This window comes from Oreochromis aureus, linkage group 11 (genome assembly GCF_013358895.1).
Source record: "Oreochromis aureus strain Israel breed Guangdong linkage group 11, ZZ_aureus, whole genome shotgun sequence".
Classification (NCBI taxonomy): Eukaryota; Metazoa; Chordata; class Actinopteri; order Cichliformes; family Cichlidae; genus Oreochromis; species Oreochromis aureus.
The window spans coordinates 27012551-27038639 of NC_052952.1; the positions used below are offsets into that span (position 1 = coordinate 27012551).

Below are 26089 nucleotides of genomic sequence, written 5' to 3' on the forward strand. Positions count from 1 at the left end.
ATCACAGAATCCTGAAATTAAATGTAATTCACTAACAGTTAATGTTTTGCCAAAATTTCCCTAAAATAACCTTATAAGCTTAAAGCTTCCTTAAGTTTTCATCTTAATCTTTCCTGATTTATAATTACTTTTTTCTTTCATCAAACAGAAGCCAAGTCCCCACACTGACGATAGAAACTGATTTATGCTTCCTCAAGCCCCCAGAAGTAGCTATCCAAACCAGTATCACGGCATAGCGTGCAATAGACCCGTTAGTCCACTAGAGGATGGTGTAGGATCAAGCCACAAGCAGATTTCTCAATATAGCCGACATGGCAAACAAAACTTTTATCAAATGCTTCTTTGCAAGGATATCTTTTGTTTACCTAGTTAATATTTTATAAAACATGTTAGACACAGGGAAAAGGCCTCACTAAGCAATGACCTCATGAAGACCATTGCAAATATAAGGGGACAGAAATATGACACACACGCTCTTTTTAATCAACACTTTTATTTAAATAGACACTGGTTTCTTCGCTGCCAAGTTTATATCCGTTTGCTCTTTCTGATGAGAGTTGTCGACCCAATGGTCATAGTCTGAAATGGGATAAAGAAAAGGAAACACTTTAAAATTACAGACAATATTAAGATTATAATCCAGCAAATAGTTTGTTTGGTTTTTGATACTGCTGCTTGTTTGAATTCTGGTAAGGTGGACTTTACCTCAACCATCTCTCCTCCTTTGAGCTCTTGGACGTGGTGGAGCCTGTCAGTTTTGCAGACCAGTTTGCCGCCCTCAATATTGACAGTGCACTGCAGATCATTGGAAGAGACATTATGCATAATGAATCCCTCAAAACAGACAAGAAAATGAATTTAAACCCTTCACATCTTCAGGCCCATTAACATGTAATTTTCTTTTACTTTTCCAGTAGGATAAGGAGTATTCGTAGACACAGATGACTGAACTTTTGTCAAACAGAAGCAGCAGATGCAGCAATCAGTGACCAATTTAACAGTGGTACTGTTAGCACACAATGGGGCAGTTTACTAAATATGAGTATCATTCGTGAATAATGAGAATACAGTATTTTTTTAGTCTCTCAAAAGTTGCATCATCCTGAAGTAAATTAGTATTCGAGAAAATGTCTCTTATAAAATAAAAGGTAAATGAAAATTAGTAACCTTGATCTTCCTTCCGTCCATGGTGGTGATATCAGCCTCCTTGCCGATGGTAAACGAGTTGGTCATGGACTTTCCGGGAGTCTTGGAGGTGATGACAAAGTCATTGCCACTCTGCTTGATCTCAGTGATTGGCTTGATGTCTTTGGCCACTTTGATGACATCTTCTGGGAGCTCTGTTAAGCAAAACACATGTATATTGTTAATTTATGCACAATAACCTACAACTTCAGCTACCGAAAATAATCCATTTTTTCTTTACCGCCCAACTTTTTTCTCACCCAGGGCCCTGAGGAACTCCTCGTAGTTCTCCTGAGCGTAGACTTGCCACGTTCCACTGAAGTCCATGTTGTCTAGAGGGTCTGGCTTCTCCTTCACTGAGGTGGCGGGAGGCTGAGGCAGCTGTGTGAAGCTCAACACAATGTGGAGATTGCTAGCGTATGCCCCACCTTCTTATACTTGATGGCAAAGGGCTCCCAGTGCTATGTCTAATGAGTAACAACGTCCTCTGAAGTAATCACATGTTTGAATAACCTGGAGTTCATTTATACCTGTGACACAGCGTTCACCAAAGGTCAATTCATATTGGTAAATTTAGTAAATTCAGTAAAGTTAGCGTTTAAGAGCTTCACTGGTGTGAAATATGTGCAGATCACACATGGACTTGGCAGTAAAAGGCATGCCAGCCTATTTCACAGCTTGAATATTTTGATCCTCATTAGTATTATAAGAGAACAGCTATTCTTCTTTGAGGCTCCACTTGCAATTTATGACAAAGGATCTGAATCAGCAAAGGAGCACACGAACAAAGAATCGAACCTTTTATCAGAAGGATATCAAATCGTAGAGGAGTTTAAGGATGAAAAGAAGAAAATGCTAAATGAAAGCATTTTATAAACATGACTAATGTGCAGACCTTAACTGATCCTCATTCACGTCTCCAGCCTACTAATGTAAATCTATCACTCTAAGGTAATGTAGAAGGGTTAATGACACTGCGGACTGTTTGCTTCCAGAGTGGAAAAAAATCATTCATTGCAAAATCTATTTTAGAAGTAATCCACCAGAGAAAAATTGCTGTAAATCCCTTTATTCACTACACACACACAGAAAAAATTACAAATCTGCTTCAACGGAAACTAAGATCAGAGTTTAGGGTTTTTCAAAAGCACTTAAAGCGAGACTTGTTGAAACTGGCAGCATGACCAAAAGCAGATAAATGATAAAATGCAGTGCAAATTCAGTGCTAGTGGAGCAAGTAAAAGCCAGCAAACTAGCTCAGTAATGTCAATTACATAGAGATAAATCAGCTTTTTCTTATCTAATTGCTTACAAAAAATGCTACCATTGTTTACTGCAGAACACTGGCTACTATAGTGGTAGTTTATGCAAGATAATCAGCCGAAAAGAGTTTCATTAAGCAAAATACTAGACACATCAAGTAAAGCTGTAGAAGCAAATCCTGGAGTAGAGGATATTGTGGTTTGTTTGCAGGAAATTCTCAAAAGCAACATGTACCCAGATCTTGGTAAACCCTCACTCCCTGCAGAAATATCGATTTTTGACTCAGTTTGGAGTCCTAACTCAACTCCACTGCATTAGCTGGAGGTTTCTCCCCATGCTTGTAAACACTCACGGTCACGTCAACCGTTTCAGAGCCGTGCTTGTTGCGTACAAAGATGCTGTACTTTCCAGAATCTTCCATGTTGACATTGTTTATAGTGATGCTGCTGCACTTGGGCGCCTTAGTGATTGTAAAGTGATCCTGGCTGAATATCTCCCTATCGTTACGAAGCCAGAAGATCTCTGGGGCTGGTTCGCCATCAATGTAGCACGTCAGACACAGAGACTGAGGAGAAGGAGCAAACAAAATATGAAATGGCAGGTCACAGAGAGAAGCACATATGCAAGATTTAAACAGTTATTGTACCTTGCCCTCCATAATGGCTACCACATCAGGAAGGCCTTTTGTCACTTTAGCCCGATCTGAAACAAAAAGGCAAAAATAACTCTCTGCTGGCATATGATGTAGAATCTTTTAATCTTTGCCACGGAAAGAAATGTCCTGGGATTAACACATAACCTATCACTCACTTTTCTCTGCAATGGCCAGCTGCCTGAGGGATGAAAACAAAGGGTTAGATCAAAATGACATTGCACAGTGTCAGGCAATGATAATCTGTTTTCGAGTAAAACCTCTGTCTTTTGGAAAACTGTTCTGTCAGTGTCAGTGAAAGCCTAGATATCTCATCTAGTGCATTGGGTGTAGCACTTACTTTAACCTCTGGTGCTCCAACAGAGCGTCATCAAAAGCTGTTGGATGTTTGAAAAATAATCACAATAAAAAATCTGGGGAAAAAACGATCTCACAATCTAAAAACCTTTAAACTAAAATGACATTTCCACTCACCTTGTCCCGACAGGTCAAGAAACCGCTTATGTGTATCTTTGCCATCAAACATCTCCAACGTGTATTTTCCTTTATCATTCTCTGTTGGGTTGAAGATTTCAATCCAAACCTTCTGCATGCTGCTGCCAGGCTTTGTTCTGGCTTCCTCATCAATCCTCTTCTCTCTAAGCACGGAGAAAAGCATGTACACAGTTATGTACTGCCGTATATTAAAGTTACTATATAATACAGTTATGTTAGATCAGTGTGGCAGCCAGTGAGAAATGAATTCCTTTACATCACAGCTAAAGCATTTTTAGCACTGATTAGTGTAAAGAGACAAATGAAAAATGAAATGGCGTTAAGGAGCTGTTATCATTGAATGATCCAGCAGGGGGTGCTAGCAGTTTAAGAATTTGAAGGCTGTTTGCAGGCTATGTTCTTCGTAAAGCATATGAGGAGGATGAATAGGATATTTTAGTGTGCAGATATGTATGTACACATCAAAACACTGCTAATTTTAGATCTTTAACATGTAGTTGTTGAACTTTATTAGACGTTTTATAAGTTGTCACTTTAAGTAAAGTACTCTCAGACTTTGCCATAAATGCAAGTGTTGCTGTAAATTATCATGCAGTGGTACAAATACTACAACTCTCCATTACAGCTTACAACTATTACAATCCATTACACTAAAAATGTATTTATGGCATCAACAGAGGTTAATAGAGCAACTTGTTTCCTTTTACTGCTTTGCTATTAAATATCACTGCATTGCTATTTCGCGTGCATTGATGTGCAGGATAGATATATAGAGATGTTAGCTCTTCTGTACAGTGCAGCAAAAAAAAAATAAAAAAAATAAATAAATCACTGTTCTATTTACTGATCTGATCATTTGCTGGTAATAAATCATAGTTATCCAGAATAATATTTTCACTGAGTTTTGAAGAACTCCCAGAAATTAAAATGTTTAAAAAATTAATACTTCAAGTATCGAATTCTGCGATTTAGGAAGAAGATTCAGCTCATTTTAGATTAAAAATTACTTCATTATGAAAAAAAATATATAAGTTGGCTGCTTTGTTGAAGAGTTTGAATTAATTTAAAAAAGTTATATGTCTGAAGCAGGTATTGGATGTTAGATCAGAGAAGTGTTCTCTTTGCGAACTCACTTGAAGTACCAGCTGGTCTTCAGGAAGCTTATGTAGTATTTAAGTGAGCAGTACAGCTTGAAGCCTTCACCGGTGCTCTGAATCTTCAGCGAGCTGGCTGATAATGCTGTATGGGGGGTGGGACTCTCGATTAATATAGTAGCACATTTTGGATATATTTTAGCAATTCAAAACAAAGTGTTTGTTATCTGGGGTGCTCGGCACATTAATATTCTGGGCACAGAACAGCTAATCAGCATGGCTTTCAGGTGTATTATCACCATCCCGACACAGCTCACCTGATGTAGAAAACAAGCCATTGGCATATTTCACCAAGATTGTTCTTCTGAATATGTGTCACTTACCGCACTGTTTACTCAGGTGCTGGAGAAGCTTGTCATACTCTGTGAATTAAAAAAAATCATCCATATTCAAATAGATTTTTATATTTTATTTTAAATGACTAATTTCCATGATAAATCAAATAACACACAAAGCAGTAATATTTTTTTGGCTAGAAAATCAAGTCTCACCTTCATCCAGCAAGTCCAAGGTGCTCACATCTTCTCCTCTCCCGTCTGACACCACAGCTCTGTACGAGCCTGCCTCTTTCTTTGTAACCTGACGGGGAAAAAAATCATCTACTGTATTAAAGTTAAACATATTCAGAACATTCACCACTTAGTATCTGATATCTGTGAGAACCAACTATTTGATTTAGAGGCATTTCCAGGGCAAAGCTCACTTCAAGGTGAATCCTGATTCATCTCAAGGTTAAGACTCATGTAGACTTAATCCTATAAATGTCAGCTGTCACTCTGTTTATCTTCTTTCGCTCTCTACATCAGCTACAGTGTGATGATTCATACTTGTCTTATCTGAAAATAGAACAGGACACAATCATTATGCATACCTGTGGGATAGTAAGCACACTGACCCCTGATGATGGATCATACGCAACCTGAGTCACCTCCAAACCATCCTTAAACCACTTGAGAGATGTCTCCTTTTTTGCATTTGTCACCTGCATCAGGAGAGATAAACAACACCTGTAAAAACAGTACAAAGCGTTCTCGAAAGCTGTTGCAAAAAAATCATCTTGTTTGGGTTATATTAGAATTTTAGCTTTGGGTTACAAGGAGGCTCATATGCTATTATACTGACACATTATTTTTTTAGTCACTTTAGACTGCCAAATCCATTCAAGTTAGAATATATGAATATATATTATATGAAGATAAATATGTGCTTAAATAATTTTAGTTTTAATGTAAAAAACTGAATAAACTTTCACGGACTGCGCAGGTTGAAATGTAAATGTTCCTACACTTTTTCTTCACAAGTGTACACAAAAGATGTAGACGATAACAGGTTTCACATTTGCATTTGGAAGCTGTGGCTATGAAGTCTGTAACATTTGGCCAAAATAGCTCTCATGTAAAACAGGCTGTCCAAAAATGCAAAAATAAAACAAGCCTGCTACAGAGAAACAGGAACAGTTCAGTTAGTTCTGATAAAAAACCAAACAAAGAATGATCACTGGTGAATTCAGCCACATTTAAAGGCAGAGAGGTGGATCATCACTGAATCCTTTAAATGATTAAAAATGACCTCATCCAAACAAACATCTATCCAAATGAAGAACACCATCCAGGAGGTAGGCATACAATTTATCAAAGGCTACATCTGTACCAGAGCAAATACAGTGCTCAACAAATGTAGTAGAGCACAAGAAAACACAAGTATTCAAGAAATTCAAAAACTCATTTGAAACTAAAAATTGTTGTTTTTTTTATTTGGCAAATAAACCATTTTTATGTTTAATTTTATGTTCATACCCACATTTGAAATTAGAAAGCAAAACATTCAACCACTAAAATGAATTTTTTCATTCAGAAATGCAAGTAAATAACTGTAATTTGGCATCTTAATAAAAAAATGTTTTTTTCCAGCTTTTTTAAAAACCAGTAATTCTGAAAATTCATGGATAACAACAAGAATTATATTATAGCATTAAAAATATCATTTTAGTTTGAGAGCTTCCACAGGCTGGTAGATGGAGATCTACAGAAAAATAAAAATGATTTTGGTAATTACCAACACGGTTAGTTTGGTGCGGCTGTGGCATAAACCTTATATCGGGTGATGATCTAATATATTTGCACTTTATGGACAAAAGTATTGAGCCACATCTTTGAACCACATGAATATAAAATTAAGCACCTACTCATGCATTTTGCCTTTGTGAGAGAATGGTTCATTATAAAGAGCTCACTTTTCTTCTATCCTACATTCTTCCATATTACACAATCGGCTGTAAGTGGTATTATTGCAACGTGGAAGCATAAAGAAACCAAAGAAACTCTGTATTAGGAGCTTCATTGCATGGGTTTCCATGGCCTAGCAACTCCTGTGTGTCCCAGTACTTTTGTCCATATTGTGCTTATTAATCACTACAAGGTCCAAACCATTCATCAGCTAACTGATGAAAAAGTCCTCTTTGGACAGATTAAAGTGGAATGACAGAAAGAAAAAGACAAGAAGGCTTAGAACAGCTCAGACTTAAAATTGTTGATGTGAAAAACATTAGTCAGTAAGTCATAACAGAGTTAGCATAATACTACTAAAATGGTTATAGTAGCACCATTTTCTGGCGGTTAGTATAAATGAGATATGTCAGTATTCGGACATATAATATGTAAAAATATAAAAGTACCTTGCACTTCATAATTAATTCACAATCCTCATTTACACTCCAGGACAAGAATTCCTGGAAATAAGGACCTTGAAAAACAGAACAAATGATTATCCATCTGTAGTGATCATTTAATTTATTCAAAACAAATAATTCATAACAGTATGTTCAGTACACGCACAGTGGTAGGCGTCTGAAGTATGAATTGTGGTATGATTTAATCAGGAAACATACTGCACAGGAAACATTGGCCCAGGTGGTTTTTCTTTTATAGCTTAGTATTCTGCTTGTAATAGACAGAATGAGTTCTGTGGACTTTGGGTCTCACATGGACTTTGAATAGTGGATCTGATTTGAGATATTCTGTTTACACAAGCGGACACTGGGACATTGGCCTCTACACACAAAAGAGTTTTAGAGCAGAGCCTCTCGTATCAGGTCTCAGAGCTCAGGTGATGAAAACAGAGAATTCAGCGGCACAGGAAGCTTCATGTCTCTCTCTATGCAACTCTCTAATTTTAATATGTTTCATCAATACAGCGATTATGAATGCCTGTTGCAACTAGTAGCTTTCACCTTGGAATGAGATAAACAAGTCTTTTAAAGCAACAAGGCATCACTGAATGAATAATATCAGTTCACAAAGACATTTCTCAGCATTAGGTCAAACACTCATCATAGAATATCTGCGCCACTGGCTGTCATGCTGGTCCTTGATTGTCGTCTCTGATTGCATTAGTTTTATGTTTTTGATGTGTGGAAAATTTCTTACCAGTCTTCCTCTTGTTGTCATGTCGGATTGCATTAGCCAAGGCCAGCGTCTCACGAAACTCTGACAGAGACACAGACAGTGACAGACTGAGTGCAAGAATGAACCCGAACAAGATCGAAATGGCATTTAATCAGGTGAGAAGTGATTTCAACCCGTTGAAGACTCACTGCAAAATAATATCTGTGTTTATATATCCTTTATCAATATAGACACACATGGCACACATCAGCAAAGAAAATCCAATTTTTACATCTAAGCACTATTAAATAAATCACCTAAAGTTGCACGAAACAATATCAGCAGACATTTTTTTGAATGCTCTTTTGCATCACCACCTTTTCAGATCATAGCACGTCAATTTCTCTCCACAACCAACATGTTCAACAAGTTTTCCATTTTCTGTTCCACTTCTCGATGACCTGCGCATGAGGATAAAACTCAGTGAGTGGGGGTGCGACGTAAAAGTGAAGAGAAAATCAGTTCCCATGAGCTTTTTTAAGCTTTTTATTTTTGCATTGCAAACAAAAAAAAGTTTTCAGAGATGTTTGCATCATTGTTTTATTTTATTTTTGTATTATTGTTGAATGGTTTTCACCCTTTTATGTGTGTTTCCGTGCTTCTAAATTATTAAGGGAGGGAGATGTATTTTAGTTAAGGCTGCATTTTGGTTTTTTTGAAGTAGCGTGTTTATTTATTCATTAAGTACCTTTTGTGACATGCCTGCTTTTCTGTGCAGCTCTTCCTTGTTTATTGGTGAACAGATTTAGCACTAGTCACTTACTATGAGAGAATGACTTACTTTTATCCACAAAGACCAAAGTGAACTGGTTCTTGGCGCGTCCGTCTCTCAGCTGTGCCGTGTACGAGCCCTCATCCTCCTGAGAGAGCTGATCAAACAGTATCTCCACCAAACCTTTGGCCTTGTCAAAGTTGATCTTGCGGTGCTGCAGAAAAGCAAACAAATGTTGCCACACATACAGCACACGCATCAGCTCAGATGATCCCAGATGGCAGGTGGACGCGCTGCTTGCAACTACCCTATAGATGGCTCCTCGTACAGAGAGAATACATCATGAAACAGTCACATAAAAGCATCTGAAATGCCATGTGCACACTGAAGATGAAATATTTCTTCTTTTTTTTTCTATAACACATGCAAACACGCAAACAAACAGTGACACAGAGAAAACAGCCTTTGAGCTCATTTTCACGGCTTTTATGCTCATCAAGATAAGTGTATGCCTTGCATGTTGATAGGCCTCAGTGGTGGATGTGATTTGTGATGTATGGCAAGCCTAAGGGCCCTAATCAGCTAAATGGCTTTTGAATTCACAAACCTCAGCTGTGATCATTTAGAAATAATGTGTAATCAGTGCTGTTCAGATGGAACTCTGATATTGGGAAATAATGGAATAAATGAAAATGAAATACAAGCGATAAATGGAAGCTGCTGAATATAAAGCAGCAGCAAACAAACCAGGGCAAAGAAAATGTAGCCGACAGAGTTGTGAAACCGCAATAAATATGCTGCCTTGTATTTGTTTTTCTCTCTGTGCACACATCAATGCACGGTTCAATAACTACAATGGCAGCGCTGATTATTCTGTGCTCAGTGTCACAACACATATAAGTTTGTTCACATTCAGTTTATGTTCCTTTACGATTATAATGTTTCTTTATTTTAGGCGATCCAACTTTGAATTGCACTTTTACATTTCCAAATTTGGTCTCTCATTACATTACATTACATTAACATTACATTAGTTTATCAATAATAGGGTAAGGATCTTTTTGAAATAGCCTTTTTGCTTCCTTGTTTTTGTTGCTAAAAGTTACTGAGACAGAAATTTTCTTTCTTTCTTTTTTTTAAAACCCTGACCCTTAGGTGACATAAGGTCCAAGCCTCCATGACCCTGAATGGATAAATGGTTAAAAAATGGATGTGTGTGGATATACACTAACTGTGCACTTTATTAAGTGGACTTTGCCAGTGTGTGGTTGGGCTCCTTTTCACCTTCAGAACTATCTACAGATTTGTTGGCAACATATCGATGATGTAAATCTCCCATTCCATCACATTCCAAAGGTGCTCTGTTGGCTTGAGATTTGGTGACTGGGGAGGTCATTTAAGTACAGAGAAGTCATGTTTAAGATACAGCTTGAGATAAAGAGAGAACTGCTGAAAGGAGCCATCAGAAGATACTGCTGTCATAAGGGAATGGACATGGCCAACAACTGTTCTTAGGTAGGCTGTGGTGTAACAAGTGGTTGTTTTAGCTACTGTTGCCTTCCTATCAGCTCAAAGAAGTGTGGCCATTCTCCTCTGACCTATGTTATTGACAAGTATTTAGTCCAGAGAATAGGCGCTCACTGATATTTTCTCTTTTTTGGACTATTCTCTGTAAACCTTAGAGATGGTTGCACAGAAAACTTCTACTAAATCAGCAGTTTTTGAAATACTCAAATCAGCCTGCCTGGCACCAACAACCATGCCACATTCTAAGTCACTTAAATCACCTTTCTTCGTCAGTCTGATGCTCAGTTTGAACTTCTGCAGGTTTTCTTGACAATGTCTACAGGCCTAAAGTCAGTATTTTGCTGCCACGTGATTGGCTGATTAGATATTTGCATTAATGGACAGGTGAGCCAAATCAATTGTCGGGTGAGTAGTATATTTCAACTAGTTGTGTCATAGAAAGGAAAAAAGAAAATTTTTCTTAATATACCGGACTTCTAAATTTCAAAGAGCTATTTCTTTATGCACTTAGTTTATGTTTATGTTTTAACTATTGATTTACTACCCTAAATGTTTTTTTTCCTGAAGAACATTGTCCAAATTTGTTTCATGTGTCTTGCCCAGATGTTGGCTCTTTCCCCCACCTTCACCTGAGCTGATCTTTCTCCTAGACTATGTAAAATTAGCACAGCTTCCAGGCCTGTCTGCTGCCACGCACACCTGCTCTTCATCTTTGCTGATAGCCTTACCATCCTGCATCTCAGGATGTTTGTTTAAACAGTAATTGCTGTTTTGAATTCACACTGACTTGTCATAAACACAGATGCTTGCACCTACACCTGATTATTTTCGCCCGGTAGGGTTTCATGACATCTGCAAATTTCCCACGTTGTGAGCATGAAAGGGGGGAATTTTCAGCAAGCTTTGATGTCACTACCTGGGGATTCAAATGTATTCTATATTACATAGCAGAAACGGAAAGCTGTAAATCTGGTTTGTGGCCACTTGAAGAATTTGAACGTGTGAACAAGTGTGTCTGTACAACATCACAGATCAGATAACTCTTAATTTGAACCATGACCAAATTACTGTGTTATAATTAGTGACGTGTTGTAGCATTTAATATCTGGTAGTTTGTTTTACACGCCCAGAAATTTGGAACCAAATCAATCAAAAATCTCATGACAACACTGAGCTTGTAGTCAAACCGTCCAAAAACCCTCCTTCCTTTTCCAAATCGCGACTTAATCCTGATTGAAAATGTCATGAGGTGTGTCAACAAAGATGCAAAAGATTTATGGACTTCACAGAAGAGTCTTGAATGTGCAGAGAATCCAACCGCACTGAGACTAGACTTCATTTCTAATCTGGGTCTGCTGTGTTGAAATGACAACATCCAGAAGACGGACTACAAAAAAGCTCATCTTAGATACTTTGCCCCATATTTTCTTACCATGTTGGGTTATGCAGGCTACATAAATGTAGACAACCAGGTAAAAAAAAAAAAATCACTCTAATTTTCTCCACCCGCTAAAAGCACAAGCCGATTTACTTTTTTCCCCATTTATTTCTCTTCGCTTTGATCATCTGTAGCTAATTACCTTTCTTAACAGATCACTAAGTTAAATGTTCACACACAGCAGCAACTCCATCACAAGCACATTTTGATAAAGAAGCTTAACCTTCATAGTTTGCCTGTAGTTTTAACAAATTGTAGAAAGTTCAGTAAATATCAGCAGATTTGTTAGTTATAGTATAAAATGCAAAACACAGAGGAAATTTATATGATCTGTGTTATATGTCAGTTTTACTGAGCATTTGTCTTCCTGAACTGCCAGACTGTGCATTTCTTTGGATTACGGGATACCGATATCTTTTCTTTCGTAAAGGATGAAGCACCTTATTTTAATTATGATGAGCTCCTATTATGGCTTTCATGCAAATATTTCCAAGTCACTTCACTCAAATAAGATGTTTCCTAGACAAACACGATCACAAGTGACCTCTACTCACTCATTTCTGCAGATATTGATGTGGGCTGGCCCAAAACTAACCTGGCACAGGTGATATAAACTGCTGTTCAACACTAATAGAGTAACCTTGAGCAGCTTAAAAAGTGGCCCATTGGCAGATCCTTACATTAACAATGCTTAACCATTTAAAGGTGAGCAATGGTAGTATTTCTCAGGGTTTGTGAACTCCTCAACTCTCAGATTGGCAAGGACACAGGATAACCAGATCAGTGGCTCTTACCGGCGTGCTGGAGATTTCCCGGTCATTGAAGATTAGACGGAGCTCAGCTGCATTACTCAGACTCTCAGTTTGAAGCCAAAGCCGTACACTGCCTTTCTCAGAAACCTCCACCTGCCAGGCCGACTTCAATGCAATCACTGCCAAAGATAAATTAAAGGCAGATTAAGTGATCAATATGTCATGAATAAATACTAATAACACTAATTCCAGTGATTAAAATAAGCCGATAGCACTATGTGAGCTCTTCCTCATATATTATAATGTCTTAGCAGTACGTACACGGATTTCTGACTTGCCAACTGAGTTCTTTGAGCCGTTCAAGATCTGGGAAAAAAAAAGTCCAACAGAAACTCAAGGTTAATTATAGTTTGATCTGAACACGGGTTACATAATGCAGTCGTATTGCCAAAGTACCAGTGAATAGTGCAATAGTTGACATGGTCTGACTTTAATGCAGAAAAGTTGATTGAGAACATCTGCTTAGCTGAGTGACCTTGTGGAAGCGGCTGTGAGCAGAATAATTACTTGCTTGCGAGAAAAGCTTGATAAAGCTTAAAATTAAAGGCTCTGTATATTCCTGCTGCCGTCAGCTTCTTCAATAACGCAAGAGACAACTGAACGTTTTTCATTCTGATGAAAGTTACATTTAGAAAGGGGCAAGGGGAGCTTGCAAGTTTACCACTTTACCTTCAGCTGTGAAATCGTAGCTGGACGACTGCTGGGGGTTGTCGCTCATGTTCACCGTGTAGAGACCCAGATCCTCCTCAGAGGGGTCTGTGAAGGTGAGGACTGACCTGACAGACAATGAAAAACAAACCGATGCATGTACAGAGCTTCATCTGTCTAACCAGAAACACAGGTGCCGTTTTGCGCTCTCTGCTAGGCTTTTGGCCTTAATTTGTTCGAGTCATCTGAGGATTATTGTCAGAAAATATAGCTTTAGATGCTATAAATAAGTAGAATAATGTATTCAGAGTGAATCCCAGGGAAATATGCGCTCACTGCCCACTTCATTAGTTATACCTTGCTAGTATTGGGTTGGTTCCTTTTTTGTCTTCAGAGCTTCAGAGCAGTCTTAATTCTCTATGGAATAGATTCAACAAGATGCTGAAGATGTCTTATTCCACCACATCTCAAACATGCTCTGTTGAACTGAGCTCTGGTGAATGAGATGATTTCAGCTTTGTGACACGAAGTGATGTCCTACTGAAAGCAGCTATCAGAAGATGGGTGCGCTTATGCTGTTCATGCCAAATTCTGACCCACCGTCTGTATATCACAGCAGTAATCCAGACTCATCAGACCAAAACTGTGTGAGTCCTGATCTCAGTGTCCTGTTCTCAGGAGTGGCACCTGGTGTGGTCTTCTGCTACTGCAGCCTATCTGCTTCAAGCCTCGTGGTGCTGTGTGTACAGCGATGCTCTTTTGCATACCTCAGTTCTATCAAGTGGTTATTTGAATATGAAACCAAAATGCACCAAGTCTTTTTTACAGCTTCAAACACACTTTCCCTTTCATAAATGCTGTTAGACATTTTCAGAGAGGAAATGATGATTGCTCCACATTGCACATGAAAAACCTACCTATTCGTCTTGGTTTCTGCTCTAGCTCTCTCAGCACCGATTGGGTCTGTGTAATTTTTGCTCCAGAGGAATTTGCTCTCATCATTCATCTCAGCAGCTTCGTATCCCAAAAATATGAAGCCATCATCATCCACACCAATCTCAATGTTTTTGGTGCCTGAGAAAGAGAAGCCTGCTTAGAAGGGGTTGTGTATTTCACTTTATTCTACAGTGCTTCTGTTGTTGTAGAAGTATAGCACTATATAAGTAATAGCCCATTTAGTGCCACCAAATTGAAGTGCATATTTTTCACTGCTTGGGTGTACAACACTATCCAAAAGTCTTGGTCCATTCCTCATTTCTTTATATTTTGCAAGGAAAATGAGAAATAAGGGCATGAATGTATTGAAACATGTGAATATAAATGGAAATACGCTGGATAAGGGAAAAGTTTGTACAATTTCAAGGTGCCTGAAAATCAGTGTTTATTCTCTTTTAAGCAAGCTTTAGTGTGCTTTCTTTACGTGGACTTTAGGAATACTTCTACAGTGACATTCAAAGCTCTTCTTATGGTGTTGGCTGCCTTTTGAGGATCCCACACTGCTTCAATAATGTCAGGGAGGGCCGATCCATGACTGACAGTGTTCCACTGTGTGTTTTCCTGTCCAGGTATGCTTTCACAGCATTGGCACTGTGTTCGGGATCACTGTCATACTGAAAAAAAAAAATAAGCTATTGCCAATCAGACACTCCATGGTGGCTTCATAGTGTAGTGATTTACACATTAGCCTAACAAATGAAAAATCACAGTTGGAATTTGGGACAGACATACATCCCTTGGGGGTTCCATCAGGAGGGACATCTGGCATAAAAATCTGTCAAACCAAATATGTTTAGCTACTTGCTGTGGCAACCCCATGAGCATAAGAGAGCAGCTGAAAGTAGCTTACCACTAAAATCCATCAAAATCTATCATTTTAGTGGATCAAAATCTGGCGTGATGTGAATCATAATCACATCAAATTTGACAAACTCTTGGCACGTCTCAGTCTTTTCTCCCTTTTTTCTGTCTTTAAAAATGAGTTCTTGACAGCCACACTTTCACTGAGTAATTTCTGAAACGGTTTAAGGACCAAATGAAAGGGTGGATCCATCTCTCAGGTCCTGTGTCAGGTCTTTGCTGGACTTTTCTAATGTTTTAAGGACATAATTGTCATATACTGTCCTTCCACAAAGCCTGGAGAGCTACTGCTCAAGACCACTTAAAAAAATTAAAACATAGAAACTCTGACTCCACATAAGAAAAATATAAAGAATGAGTTTTGGCTCAAGACTTTTGCAAAGTACTGCATAGTAGTTAAAGTACTGCATGTTTTGCTGGATTTAAAATGTATTATTTATTTATTTTTTTAGGAAACCGCCTTGTTTGCTTTGTTGTATAGAGCTAAAGCTGTTCCTGTTTCCTGTGTTTATGCTAAGCTGGGTTAACCATCTCCTGACTTCTTCATATCTGACAGACAAATTTGAGATCTTTTATTTTATATATATATATATATGAGATTTTAATTTGTATTGTATGTTTAGAAGCCAGATAGCTAACCTGGTTGTGTCTGAGCTATCACCGGCTCAGAGGGCAGAGAGGCACGACCCACTCCAGCCTCATTGATAGCCGACACACGGAAACGGTAGGTCTCACCCACCTGAAGTCCTGACACCTGGATGCCATTAGAAACACATCAAATATTTAACAGTCACTGTCATAATTCATCACAATCATTTAAACATTTTTACCCTCAGACTCACAAAGTAATGAAATTCTGGTATGGAGGTCAGAGATAATTTTTACATTGATAACAATCCAGTCATAGTCTAAACCACACCATCATCGCTTGCCCTGTCACCTGATTAAATTTTGAACATGCTTATACTTCGCTCACCTTGTAACGTGTGTCAGAAATAGTTTTTTCACTCAGAGCAGTCCAGTTCTCTGATTGGTCACCCTGGCTGATTTCGAGCAAATAGCCAGCGACTGGGCTTCGTCCTTCATACAGTGGAGCAGCCCATAAGAGCACCAGGGAGCCGTTTCTCACCTCCCTGATCTCCAGGTCGTAGGGGCAGCCTGAGAGAGAGGAGAACAGATCATGGACTTTGAACGCAGGGCAACAATGTGAGGCCAGAAAAGTTCGGTAAAAGTGCACAGACACAAAAACAGCATGTCTTTGTCACAGTGGAAAGTCATTACAGAGCAAACTATAAATAACAATAAAGTCAAAATGAGTACAATGACTTTCCTTAATCTACCCCGACTGACTTCATCCCAGAATGTGGTAGCTAATTTGCTTAATGATTTTGGGTCACTTTTAAATCATTAATGGCACAGAGGAAAGCCCATTTGCCAAGATTAACGAGTTGCGCTTTAAAAGTGGCAGATTTGAGAGAGCCTTTTTCCATTTTCAATATTAATGGCACGCAAAGCTGATATGAGCAGGGTCAGAGTGGCTGGGATGTCTACTGAGCCTCGACTCTGGACTCTAGGTAACCTAAAGGGAATGCCCGGAGACACTGCTCAGGGCTGAAAATGCATCTCCCCTGCCTTAAGTGTAGTGGGTGACACATCAGTCTAACGTCAATCAAAAGTAAGAAAACAACAAAATTATTATTTATTGTTACTGCATTAACAGTGGGTCAAAATATAAAGTTAAAACTTTAACTGGTTTCATTTAACAAAAATATAGATACTACATTATTTCCATCATTAGTCATTTATTGCTTCAGTGACTTTTTCCTACTTTTTCCGTAGTGTTTTCAGTGTCTTGCTTTGGGATACCAACAACCATCCATAGCAATATTTGAGCACAAGCCACAGATGATAAACACATAATGAATTCCACTAACTGCATCTAACTGCAGGCTGTTTTTGTAGATACTGTGTTTTCACTTGACCACTAACCTCTGCTATTATTCTGCGCTTTAATGGCACAATATGCAAATAAGCACATTTTTTTCTGGAACCAAAATATGTATGTATGTGAGGTGACCACACACACTTCCACTGATTTATATAAATGGGCCCTCAAGTTGATGGATGGTCTTGTATCTGTCTCATCTCCTGTCACAGAAGCCAGGGTGAACAAACAGAGGAAACTGAATGCCAGGAGGGCACTGACGGAGGCACATAGCTCAGGGGATAAAACAGTTTTGTGTATAAATGTAACAGAAAACTTTTAATATTTAAGTTCTTACAGTTACAGTGCAACATACAAATTACATTGTGGAAAGTGAACATGGATTTGAGCTCTGATCAAAAGCTTTTGTTAACATCTTCATATTAACAGAGTTATTTATTTCAGTAAGCTAGACCCTGTTTAAAATAAATAAAGAATAGATTTTTATTCATAACAAAGACAGGTCCAAAAAACAGTTTTCCAGCTTCTAATAGCTACAGTTCCACTAATGGATTCTAAAATGACTCAGTCCCCATTGACTCCCATGTTGAGATGCCTGACTTCAGAGATAAAATTAACATGTTTACAGACTGCTGAAAAACATGAGATGGGTCTCTACAGTTAATTTCCACTTCAAAAATAATTTATGGTCAACCTTTGCACTGTATCCCAGTATAAATGGTATTATATTAAAAAGGGCCACTAACTATATGTGTTGTGATGGAAGAAGTGTTTAGGGTCTTTAATTAAGTTAGGGGTGTATTGTTCAATGGGCTAATTCATGCATGAAAGGGTTGCTCACATAAATAAACCAGCGATAAGCAAAACAAAGTGCAGAATTGATGATTTAAACATTTTAGTACTTTAAAAGTAAAGCATGCATAATGGAAATTTAACTTCACCTGGCTCTGGCATCGTCCACTTCTCACATAGGAAAGCTTCACTGGGTTCAGACGGTTTCCCGATGCCGACCACGTTGGCAGCAAACACACGGAATTGGTAGAAATGTCCACTTGTCAGGTTGCAAACCTACAGAAACATTTACAATACACTTTGCAATACACCTGTGTCTTGGGGTAATATAGTAATTAAAAAAAAAACCCAGATATAAAATATTGCTATTTGTTTATGCACCTTATTGTAATACTGAGTTGTAATATTACTCAGATCTTTCCATTGTTAAAGCAAAGCTGTTCCCTGGTCATGAAACTGGTAAATACATGGCATATTACTCTTAACACTTTTATATTACTTTTAATACTGTTTCTAAGAACATCAGTGTAGTGTTATTTATCTGGCACAAACAGTGATTAAAGCTTTTATTCATATAAATCAAAACCAAGTACTTGAAAACATGGATATGATGTCCCATCAAGCAGGGCCAAAACGCTCCCTCCTTGAACAGTTAAGCCCTCTTGACTCAGGAAGGCATTTTACGACATATTTTCTCTGGAGATGCTGCCACAGCATTTTTCTGCAGCCTGTCCCCAGACACTTCTGCTTTGGAAAGACGGGGGAATCAGCCTTATTGATCGGCTCATTGATCTTTCTATTCACAGCCACTTAGACTTTAAGGCCCTTATCGGCGCTGTGAACACTTGTGAACCTCTGCTTCTACTTTCAGCTCTCCACCAGCAACTAATTGACACAACCACAGAGAGCTTTCTTCACTGTATCTAAAATACGCCACCCGACATCTGCTACCATGCTCGGATCATCAAGCTACAGACCCCTGGGCATGACGGTGCATGTGCCCTGTGCTCGTGCCCAGAATGCTCTCTGGACAATCCAGCCTGCAACAGTCTGCAAGTCTCTTTATTAACTAACGATCTCCCTCTAACCACACTTAGGTGGAGGAACAATCATGGTACTAGACTGAGATAAAGCCCATCACAAGAAATGACTGCAACTTTCATCCACTAGATGGCAAACAGGATGCATGTGATTATTAAAGAACTATTTTCCATCCTCCAGTGGGTCACCTGTTTTATAGAGAGTTTGATCAGCGAAGCATCTGCAAGGTTGGCTGATGAAAGGCTGAAAACATGACCTGTACTTCACCTAGACTTGAATGTATCCATATTTTTTTTTCTTTTGCAGCTTCTCTACATTTTAGGAGTGAAATATCATATTTTCTATTCCACTGTATTCATCTGAAGTTTTTTTTTTTTTGTTATTTTGCAGGTTAGGAAGGATATTTCATTAAAAAAAAGGAATCATAAAAAAGTGTTTCAGATTTTGATCATTTTATCTTAAAAAGCAGTCTAGACAGTTTTGATGGTTACATTTAAATATCAGTTTGAGGCTCACAGAGAAGCCTGTTAATATAAGTTGATTTATACTTTATAACAAGCAAGCTACAGCAAAAGATTAATTAATATGCATTTATGCATCAGACTTAACAAAGCAGTGTTAGTGTGTCACTCAAAGTAGCATTTGCTCTGGAAAACAAGTGCTTTTGCTCTTTTATTAACTGGTAAGTATATGCATATGATAATACTTCTGTACTGTAAGTAGGATTTTATATGAAGAACTTTCACTTGTTACAGTAGTTGTACAGTATTTTATTGATACTTCTACTTAAGTGAGCAATCTGTGTACTCGTTTTAGTTAAGTGAGAGAAAAACAGGAGGTTAAAGTCTGTTTTTGTCTTCTAAAATGGGCTCCTGATGTTCCTTTGTGACAGCTAAAGCAAAGAAGCTTCCAAACCAAAATCATGAGCACAGCTCCAGACAGAAAAGCAGCCCTGAGCTCAAAATTGCAGCACAATCGATGTTCTAATGACTCTAATTTGCATCCAGGAAGCCAGCAACTTGATTCAAATGAAAGCTCACACCGGGAAAAGGATTCTGTGCTTCTTGAAGATGTAATGTTGAAAGGGCTTGTTTAGCCCAAAAGGGGGCGCTGCGTGTTCTCATCACAGGGTTTCTTCTTCAGCAAAAGGGGTCTCCAATCCTAAAAAGTCTGCACTTTGCAACACGCGGGGCTAATCTTGATTTATGGTGGCGCAGTCATTTTCGTTCTAATTGGCTTTGTCTTTGTTTTTCTCAGGAGCTAAAAACAGCCACTCACACATAACACATTTGCACAATGTCTAATTACAGAGCACCTGTAATCTCTCTGAGACAGGTTAAAGATTTAACTTTCCTCTGGGTCTCCATGGACACTGCTTGTTGCCTAGTGACACAGCCAGTGCAGATGAGGGAGCTTTGGCCATTATTGCCATTATTTAGAGGCAACTGCAAAATCCAGAAATAACTTTTATTATTGTCATTATTATAAAAGTCCTTAATGCAAGGACTAGCAAGTGAGAAATCTCTCTGTGCACTTATTCTTTTTTTATTATTTTCATCAAAAGTATAACCGCATGTTCTTTGTTTTTCTGCTGCTGTCAGTAAGTGGAAATGCATGCAAACATGTTTTCTGCTGACATAAGGAAACACTACATAATGCTAGCACTTTTGTATCGTTAATGCTGCCCATACTAACTGTAAAATCTTTGATGACTGTATGAATAAATAATAATAATAATGAAAACAATGCCGGCCTGCTGTTGTTTTGCAGGTATAAATTTTACCATGTTGGCATTCTACCTTAAAGCTCTAGGCTCACTGTCTTAGCTGCTAATTAGCACAGAAAAGTGTGGAATCAGTTTTGACCAGATCTTGGTGCTAAATGGTGCCTCATGCTAAAGAGGACGCCGATGTCTTGACATTTTTAAAACCAATCCATCCAAACAGTTTGACATTTTTCTAATAAAAAAAATTACAACTGTACACAAAGGTTGACTATAAAAAGGGGATGAGCTCTATTTCCCAAGGAAGCTGAGATCTTTCAATGTGTGCAACAAAATATTGGAGATCAGTGAGCTGTGGAAAGTGCAGTCTGCTTAACTGTGGTCTGCTGGAGAAGAAGCATCAAAGCCGGTGACAACGACATACTGACTAAACTGATCAGGAAGGCCGACTCTGTGACTGGCTGTAAACTGGACACTTTTGAGGCTGTGGTGTTGACGAGGTCACTGAACAAACTGCTCTCCATCATGGATAGTCCTGACCACCCTCCACAGCACTTGCTGGACAGGCAGCAGCTGCACCCCTTACCTAACAGACTGATTCAGCTCAGCTGCCACGATGATAGGCAAATGCAATAACACTCTACAATCCAACATATCTGTCTGGCACGTAATCATGTTTCCTCTCATTTACAAAAAGTATTGACATTGCTACTTTGTCAGGGTAGCTGTAGCTCAACAGGTAGCGCAGGTCATCTATGCATTGGAAGGTTGCTAGTTTGATCCTTGGCTGCTCCAGCCTATATGCCAACTATCCTTGAGCAAGATACTAACCCCAAATTGGTCTCTTTAAAAACTGCATTGCAAAGTCTGCTCTGCTTTTTGTGCCAGTCTGGTTGACAGCAGCCAACACATTTCACTGAAATCCAAAAACTGTGCCTGTGTCTGTAACTGTAACCAGACCATCACCTAAGTCAGCACTTAAATTTCAGAGAAATGGTCCAAAACTTTCAGCATTACCCACCTTGAACTGGCGCTCTTTGACAGGTTTGATGTTGACCTCTCTCCATATTTCCATGCCCTTTTCCTTCTGGTCCAGATAGTAGCCACGTACAGGGCTTCCCCCGTCAGAGAATGGAGCCCTCCAGCCCAAAACCATCTCTGATCCAGTGCATAGCAGAAGGACGATGGCAGAGGGAGCAGAAGGAACATCTGGACAAGCAGAAGGAATTGGGGGAAAAAAAATCATATAGATGAGAAAGTCTCAGCAGGCACTCCTTCTTGCTAAATAGACCAAAAAATGCCAATAACTCTCTGGCCGACAACAGCTTCTGTCCAAATTTTCAAACTCACAACTCTAGGCCTGCATTAGACTTTCTCCAATGATAACGAAAGAAATATTCACCTCATATTCTATTTGACAAAAATGTATTCCTCACAAAGAATTGGATTCAAGCTATTATCCCACAGGTAATGGTAGAGTAGCAGAATAGATGTGAGATTATTCTGACAGTGAGTGCCAAGTGAAATGAGTCATAACTCTACTATACTGCAGGCTGCAGAAAGCATATTATCTGAGGCTGCAAGAAGGGTCAGTGGCTTTTCATGTATAGTCACTCTCTACCGGATTAGTCATTTGGTAGAGCTTACTTGACAAAACATATAGACTGTTAGGTGACAGGATCACAATTTCCGTTAGATATGATAACAGGAACAGTGAACAGTGTTGTGCTATATTAATGCAAGCTTTTATTTCTCTGCCTTCTTTGCTAAATATTTTCTGAAAATGATTTTGCGTTACCTAAAATGCTGCAACTATGTGGAGGACACCAAATAACAAATGTAGGGTGAATGTTGGAAGCCTTTCATTGTCCTGTTTTACAATGCATATGCATTAATGGGGACTCGTGAGGCTGCAAATGAAAACTACCAGTGTGAAAAACAAAAACCCATTCTACCAAGACTGAGTGAAAGCTGAGAAAAAGCAAAAGAAAATTATTAAACTGTGATGAGAAGTTTACAAACACACATTATGGGCATGAATGTCATGATAATTTGGGGTTTTAATGATTGACCAGGTCAAAGAAATCCAGAGTGGAGTGTTTTCACAGCGTACTTCTTTAATAACTGAGGGCAAAAGTTTGAATTTGTTTCGGGTTTTCTATAATCCACACATGGTCAAAATTATACATAGAGGCTGAAAAATATACATACACTCACTTAAATCTTTTAATAAGTGGTGCTGAAGGTTCTACAGTGTCTTTTCACATGACAAAACCAAGGCCGATTAACTTCTCGTTAGTGATCTTGATTGACTTCAGCTGGCAGTTTCTCTTTTCTAGCACTGAAAACGATTTATTAGACGACACTTATTTGATTGACCAATCAGATCCATGGGAAAATCTAAGGATTTCAGTGAAGATATAAGCAGAATTACAGATTTAAACAAGTTGTGAAGGAGCCATTTGTAAACAACTGTAACAGATTCTAAGATTATCAGTAAAAACAACTGTACGCAAGTACAAGTCATTTGGATGAATCATCACTTTGCTTGGAAGAAGACTCAAATGGTCACCTTCAGATGACAGGAAACTGATGAGGATGTTTAAGACAGTCCAGGAACCACCGAGTCTCAAGCCACTGGAGCTGGCACTGCTGGAGGTTTACATCGCCATGGACTGAGAGGATGCTGACTAAGACAGAAACCCCTACTCTAAAATTAACACCTTTAAGATCAACTGAAATGTGTAGCTGCCCTTAGGCTAACTTTACACTTCTCTAATGGCCTTCCCAAAGCCCTGGCCTCAACCCTATTAAAATTTGTGAACTCCACTTAAAAGCCAAGAAGCCAACCTATTTAAACTCTACCAACTCTGCCAAGAAGAGTGGTCAAATATCCAGGTTGAATAATGTCAGAGGGCTGTTGACAGCTATCTTTTAATAACAGTTAAAACAAATCATTAAAATCTCCGGATTATTATGACATTCATGCCTATGATTAGCATATGCATACCACAACTGTATACCAAAAAACCCCCTGAACATACTCAGTACTCACTGCCATTTAAATATTATAATATAGTGTAAGTGCTCTGAGTTAGATGCTCAATAACAGAATTACAAAATATTCACAAAGTATTTAGTATTTTATGTTTTTGTCTGGCAGGCATGCTTACAAATGGCTGATTTGACCATGATGGGCTGAGACTCGTCTGAATAGCTGCTGTTTCCTGCTCGGCTCACACACTTTACCCTAAACACGTAGTCCTTCCGAGTCTTGAGGCCATGGACTGTAAACCTGAGGAGAGATTATGTTCAAATCACACATATTGTAGTTCTGCATTTTCTATGATTTTCATTTCTATTTCTTTTTTACTTTATGTTTTTAATTCAGTTTATTTCCAGAGTTGATTTGCTGATTTCAGTTTAGCTTTTGCAGTTTGAACATATTTAGTTGTAGTCTAATTTCAATGTAGTTTTAGTCTTTTTAAGTATTAATGTCAGGTGGGCCAGAGGCAGGATTTAGGACAATTACTATAGATATAATATGAAAGGAAGAACTTTTTCAAAGCAGTCTCTTAGGTGTCTAAAGCCTCAATAAACATTCCCATCAAAGGCTCACCAGACAAGCTTTCATAACAAATTTTACCAATACTAAAACTAAAACTAAAGAAATCTGAAAGTAATATTGATATTACTTTCAGTTTTTCTGCTAAATTAAAGAAACTTATCTGTTTACACTTAAAAAGTTTCTGTTTTATTTTAATTTAATTCAATTTCTTTTTATATCTAGTGTTAGTTTTAAGATTAGTTTTAGTTAACTATAATAACCTTTATTTATCATGCATATCACTTACAATTATCTGGAAATGGCCTGTGAAAGTAGATCATTTTAGCTGTCACTATAACTTAATTGTATTCATACTAACATTTTTCCCACATACCTGGTTTTAGCAAAGGGCTTGTTGTTAACTGTCTTCCAGTTGTGTTTGCCAGCTTCACTGTAGTACAGATAATATCCCAGGATGCCGTTTTTGTCTTTGGGCTCTTGCCACTGCAGCAGCACAGAGGTGTCTGTGTCTCTAATTGCCATGACGGAGTGAGGTGGAGCTGGCACAGCTGGTAATAAACAAACAAACAAAAAAATATCAGCCAAAACATGAAACTTAAAATGGTAAAACGAAAACTGACTACAAGATAGAATAGACCTATTTTTCTATCAATAATCTCCTCAGGAGTTGGCCCACAGTAGAGCTTGCTGATTGTAACTTTGTTGTTTTCCATACTGAAATAATCAAGAGTAGCATTATAATTCAAGGACTCTATCATTGCTTCCCTGTCTTGTTTGTCTTGTGCATACGCACATGCACTCACACACACCTACACTTGATCTACAGGTCCTAGAAATGCCTGTGTGGGCTCTCTCTGGGTGATTCTAACACTGGCCAAAGGCGTGATCATGAATGGTTGTCTCTCCTTATCTCTCCGATAGAGTGCCAACCTGTCGAGAGCGTACCCTGCCTCTTGCCCCATGTCAGCTGGGATAAGCTACCACACAATCCTGAACTGGATAAGAGGAAGGAGATGGAAGGACTTATTATAATTTAACTACTGGTTGCATAATATAATACTGGCACCCCTAGTTTTTAGACTGGTTGTAAACCTTGCTTTCACCATGCAGCTTTCTGCCACTGGGTATGAAATCTTCTGGGAAAATGAAAATGCATTGTGTAACCAAAAAGGAAGATGATGTTTGTTTCACCCAGTAGCTACTGGCAGTTTTCTGCACATAAAACATTGGATTCTATAGGGTGCATAGCAATAACTGTAGAAAATCTACCCTTAGAAGGAAAGAAAACACACTACTGGTATATAAGGCAGAGAAATATTATTTTACATGGACTTACAATATCATTACTTTTTACTGCTACAGTTACATATCACATATTCTTGGATTTAACAGAGTGATATCTGCCCAGCAAACCCTGGTTGGTGTTTCTGGGGCAAGACTGCCAAAAAGTAAATGAACAGACTCATCATATATTCATATATTCATATATAGGTACAATATAAAATTATACCTATTGTTGTGCATCAAGATATTCACATTCTGTTTTTCAGACATGTAGAGGACCCCTTTTCTCTCTCACAGTCAATTTTGGGAGCGTGCATTATTGAATCACATAAGTTCACGTGGAGCATCTCCTATTTCACTTGGATATGTTTTGTACTTTTTTATTTATGGGTTGTTCCAAAACATCTGCCACTTTGCAGTGAAATGTTTTTTATACAATAATCCATTTCACATGTGGGAAACCTTAGAGGTTATCAAAAACACCGCTTTGCTTTGTTCCACCTCCACTGGGGGTACCTCCAAATTTTGGGAACATTCCACTGGACTAAAT

General features: G+C 38.4%; 2 protein-coding genes across 2 annotated transcripts in view; both read right to left on the reverse strand.

The window, feature by feature from the left end:
- Positions 1-473: 473 nt before the first annotated feature.
- On the reverse strand, positions 474-1606 carry fabp10a (fatty acid binding protein 10a, liver basic). Its single transcript, XM_031740685.2, has 4 exons — positions 1446-1606; positions 1168-1340; positions 706-795; positions 474-579 (listed from the first exon to the last, which is right to left on the reverse strand). Exons 1-4 carry the CDS (start codon positions 1510-1512, stop codon positions 529-531), a joined length of 381 nt encoding a protein of 126 aa, XP_031596545.1. The 5' UTR covers positions 1513-1606; the 3' UTR covers positions 474-528.
- A 632-nt stretch (positions 1607-2238) lies between these two features.
- Positions 2239-26089, reverse strand: part of myom3 (myomesin 3) — a 68457-nt gene continuing 44606 nt past the window's right edge. The window contains exons 16-37 of the mRNA XM_039619691.1: positions 24629-24803; positions 23861-23982; positions 21709-21896; positions 18073-18199; positions 16163-16344; positions 15826-15940; positions 14247-14403; positions 13351-13457; positions 12943-12987; positions 12664-12800; positions 8974-9118; positions 8175-8234; positions 7424-7491; positions 5621-5731; positions 5241-5328; positions 5073-5111; positions 4729-4834; positions 3575-3738; positions 3441-3477; positions 3259-3281; positions 3095-3150; positions 2239-3013 (exon numbers count right to left, since the gene is read on the reverse strand). Of these exons, the coding sequence (XP_039475625.1) occupies positions 2744-3013; positions 3095-3150; positions 3259-3281; positions 3441-3477; positions 3575-3738; positions 4729-4834; positions 5073-5111; positions 5241-5328; positions 5621-5731; positions 7424-7491; positions 8175-8234; positions 8974-9118; positions 12664-12800; positions 12943-12987; positions 13351-13457; positions 14247-14403; positions 15826-15940; positions 16163-16344; positions 18073-18199; positions 21709-21896; positions 23861-23982; positions 24629-24803 (2522 nt within the window). The 3' untranslated portion in view covers positions 2239-2743. The remainder of the gene's footprint in view (positions 3014-3094; positions 3151-3258; positions 3282-3440; positions 3478-3574; positions 3739-4728; positions 4835-5072; positions 5112-5240; positions 5329-5620; positions 5732-7423; positions 7492-8174; positions 8235-8973; positions 9119-12663; positions 12801-12942; positions 12988-13350; positions 13458-14246; positions 14404-15825; positions 15941-16162; positions 16345-18072; positions 18200-21708; positions 21897-23860; positions 23983-24628; positions 24804-26089) is intronic.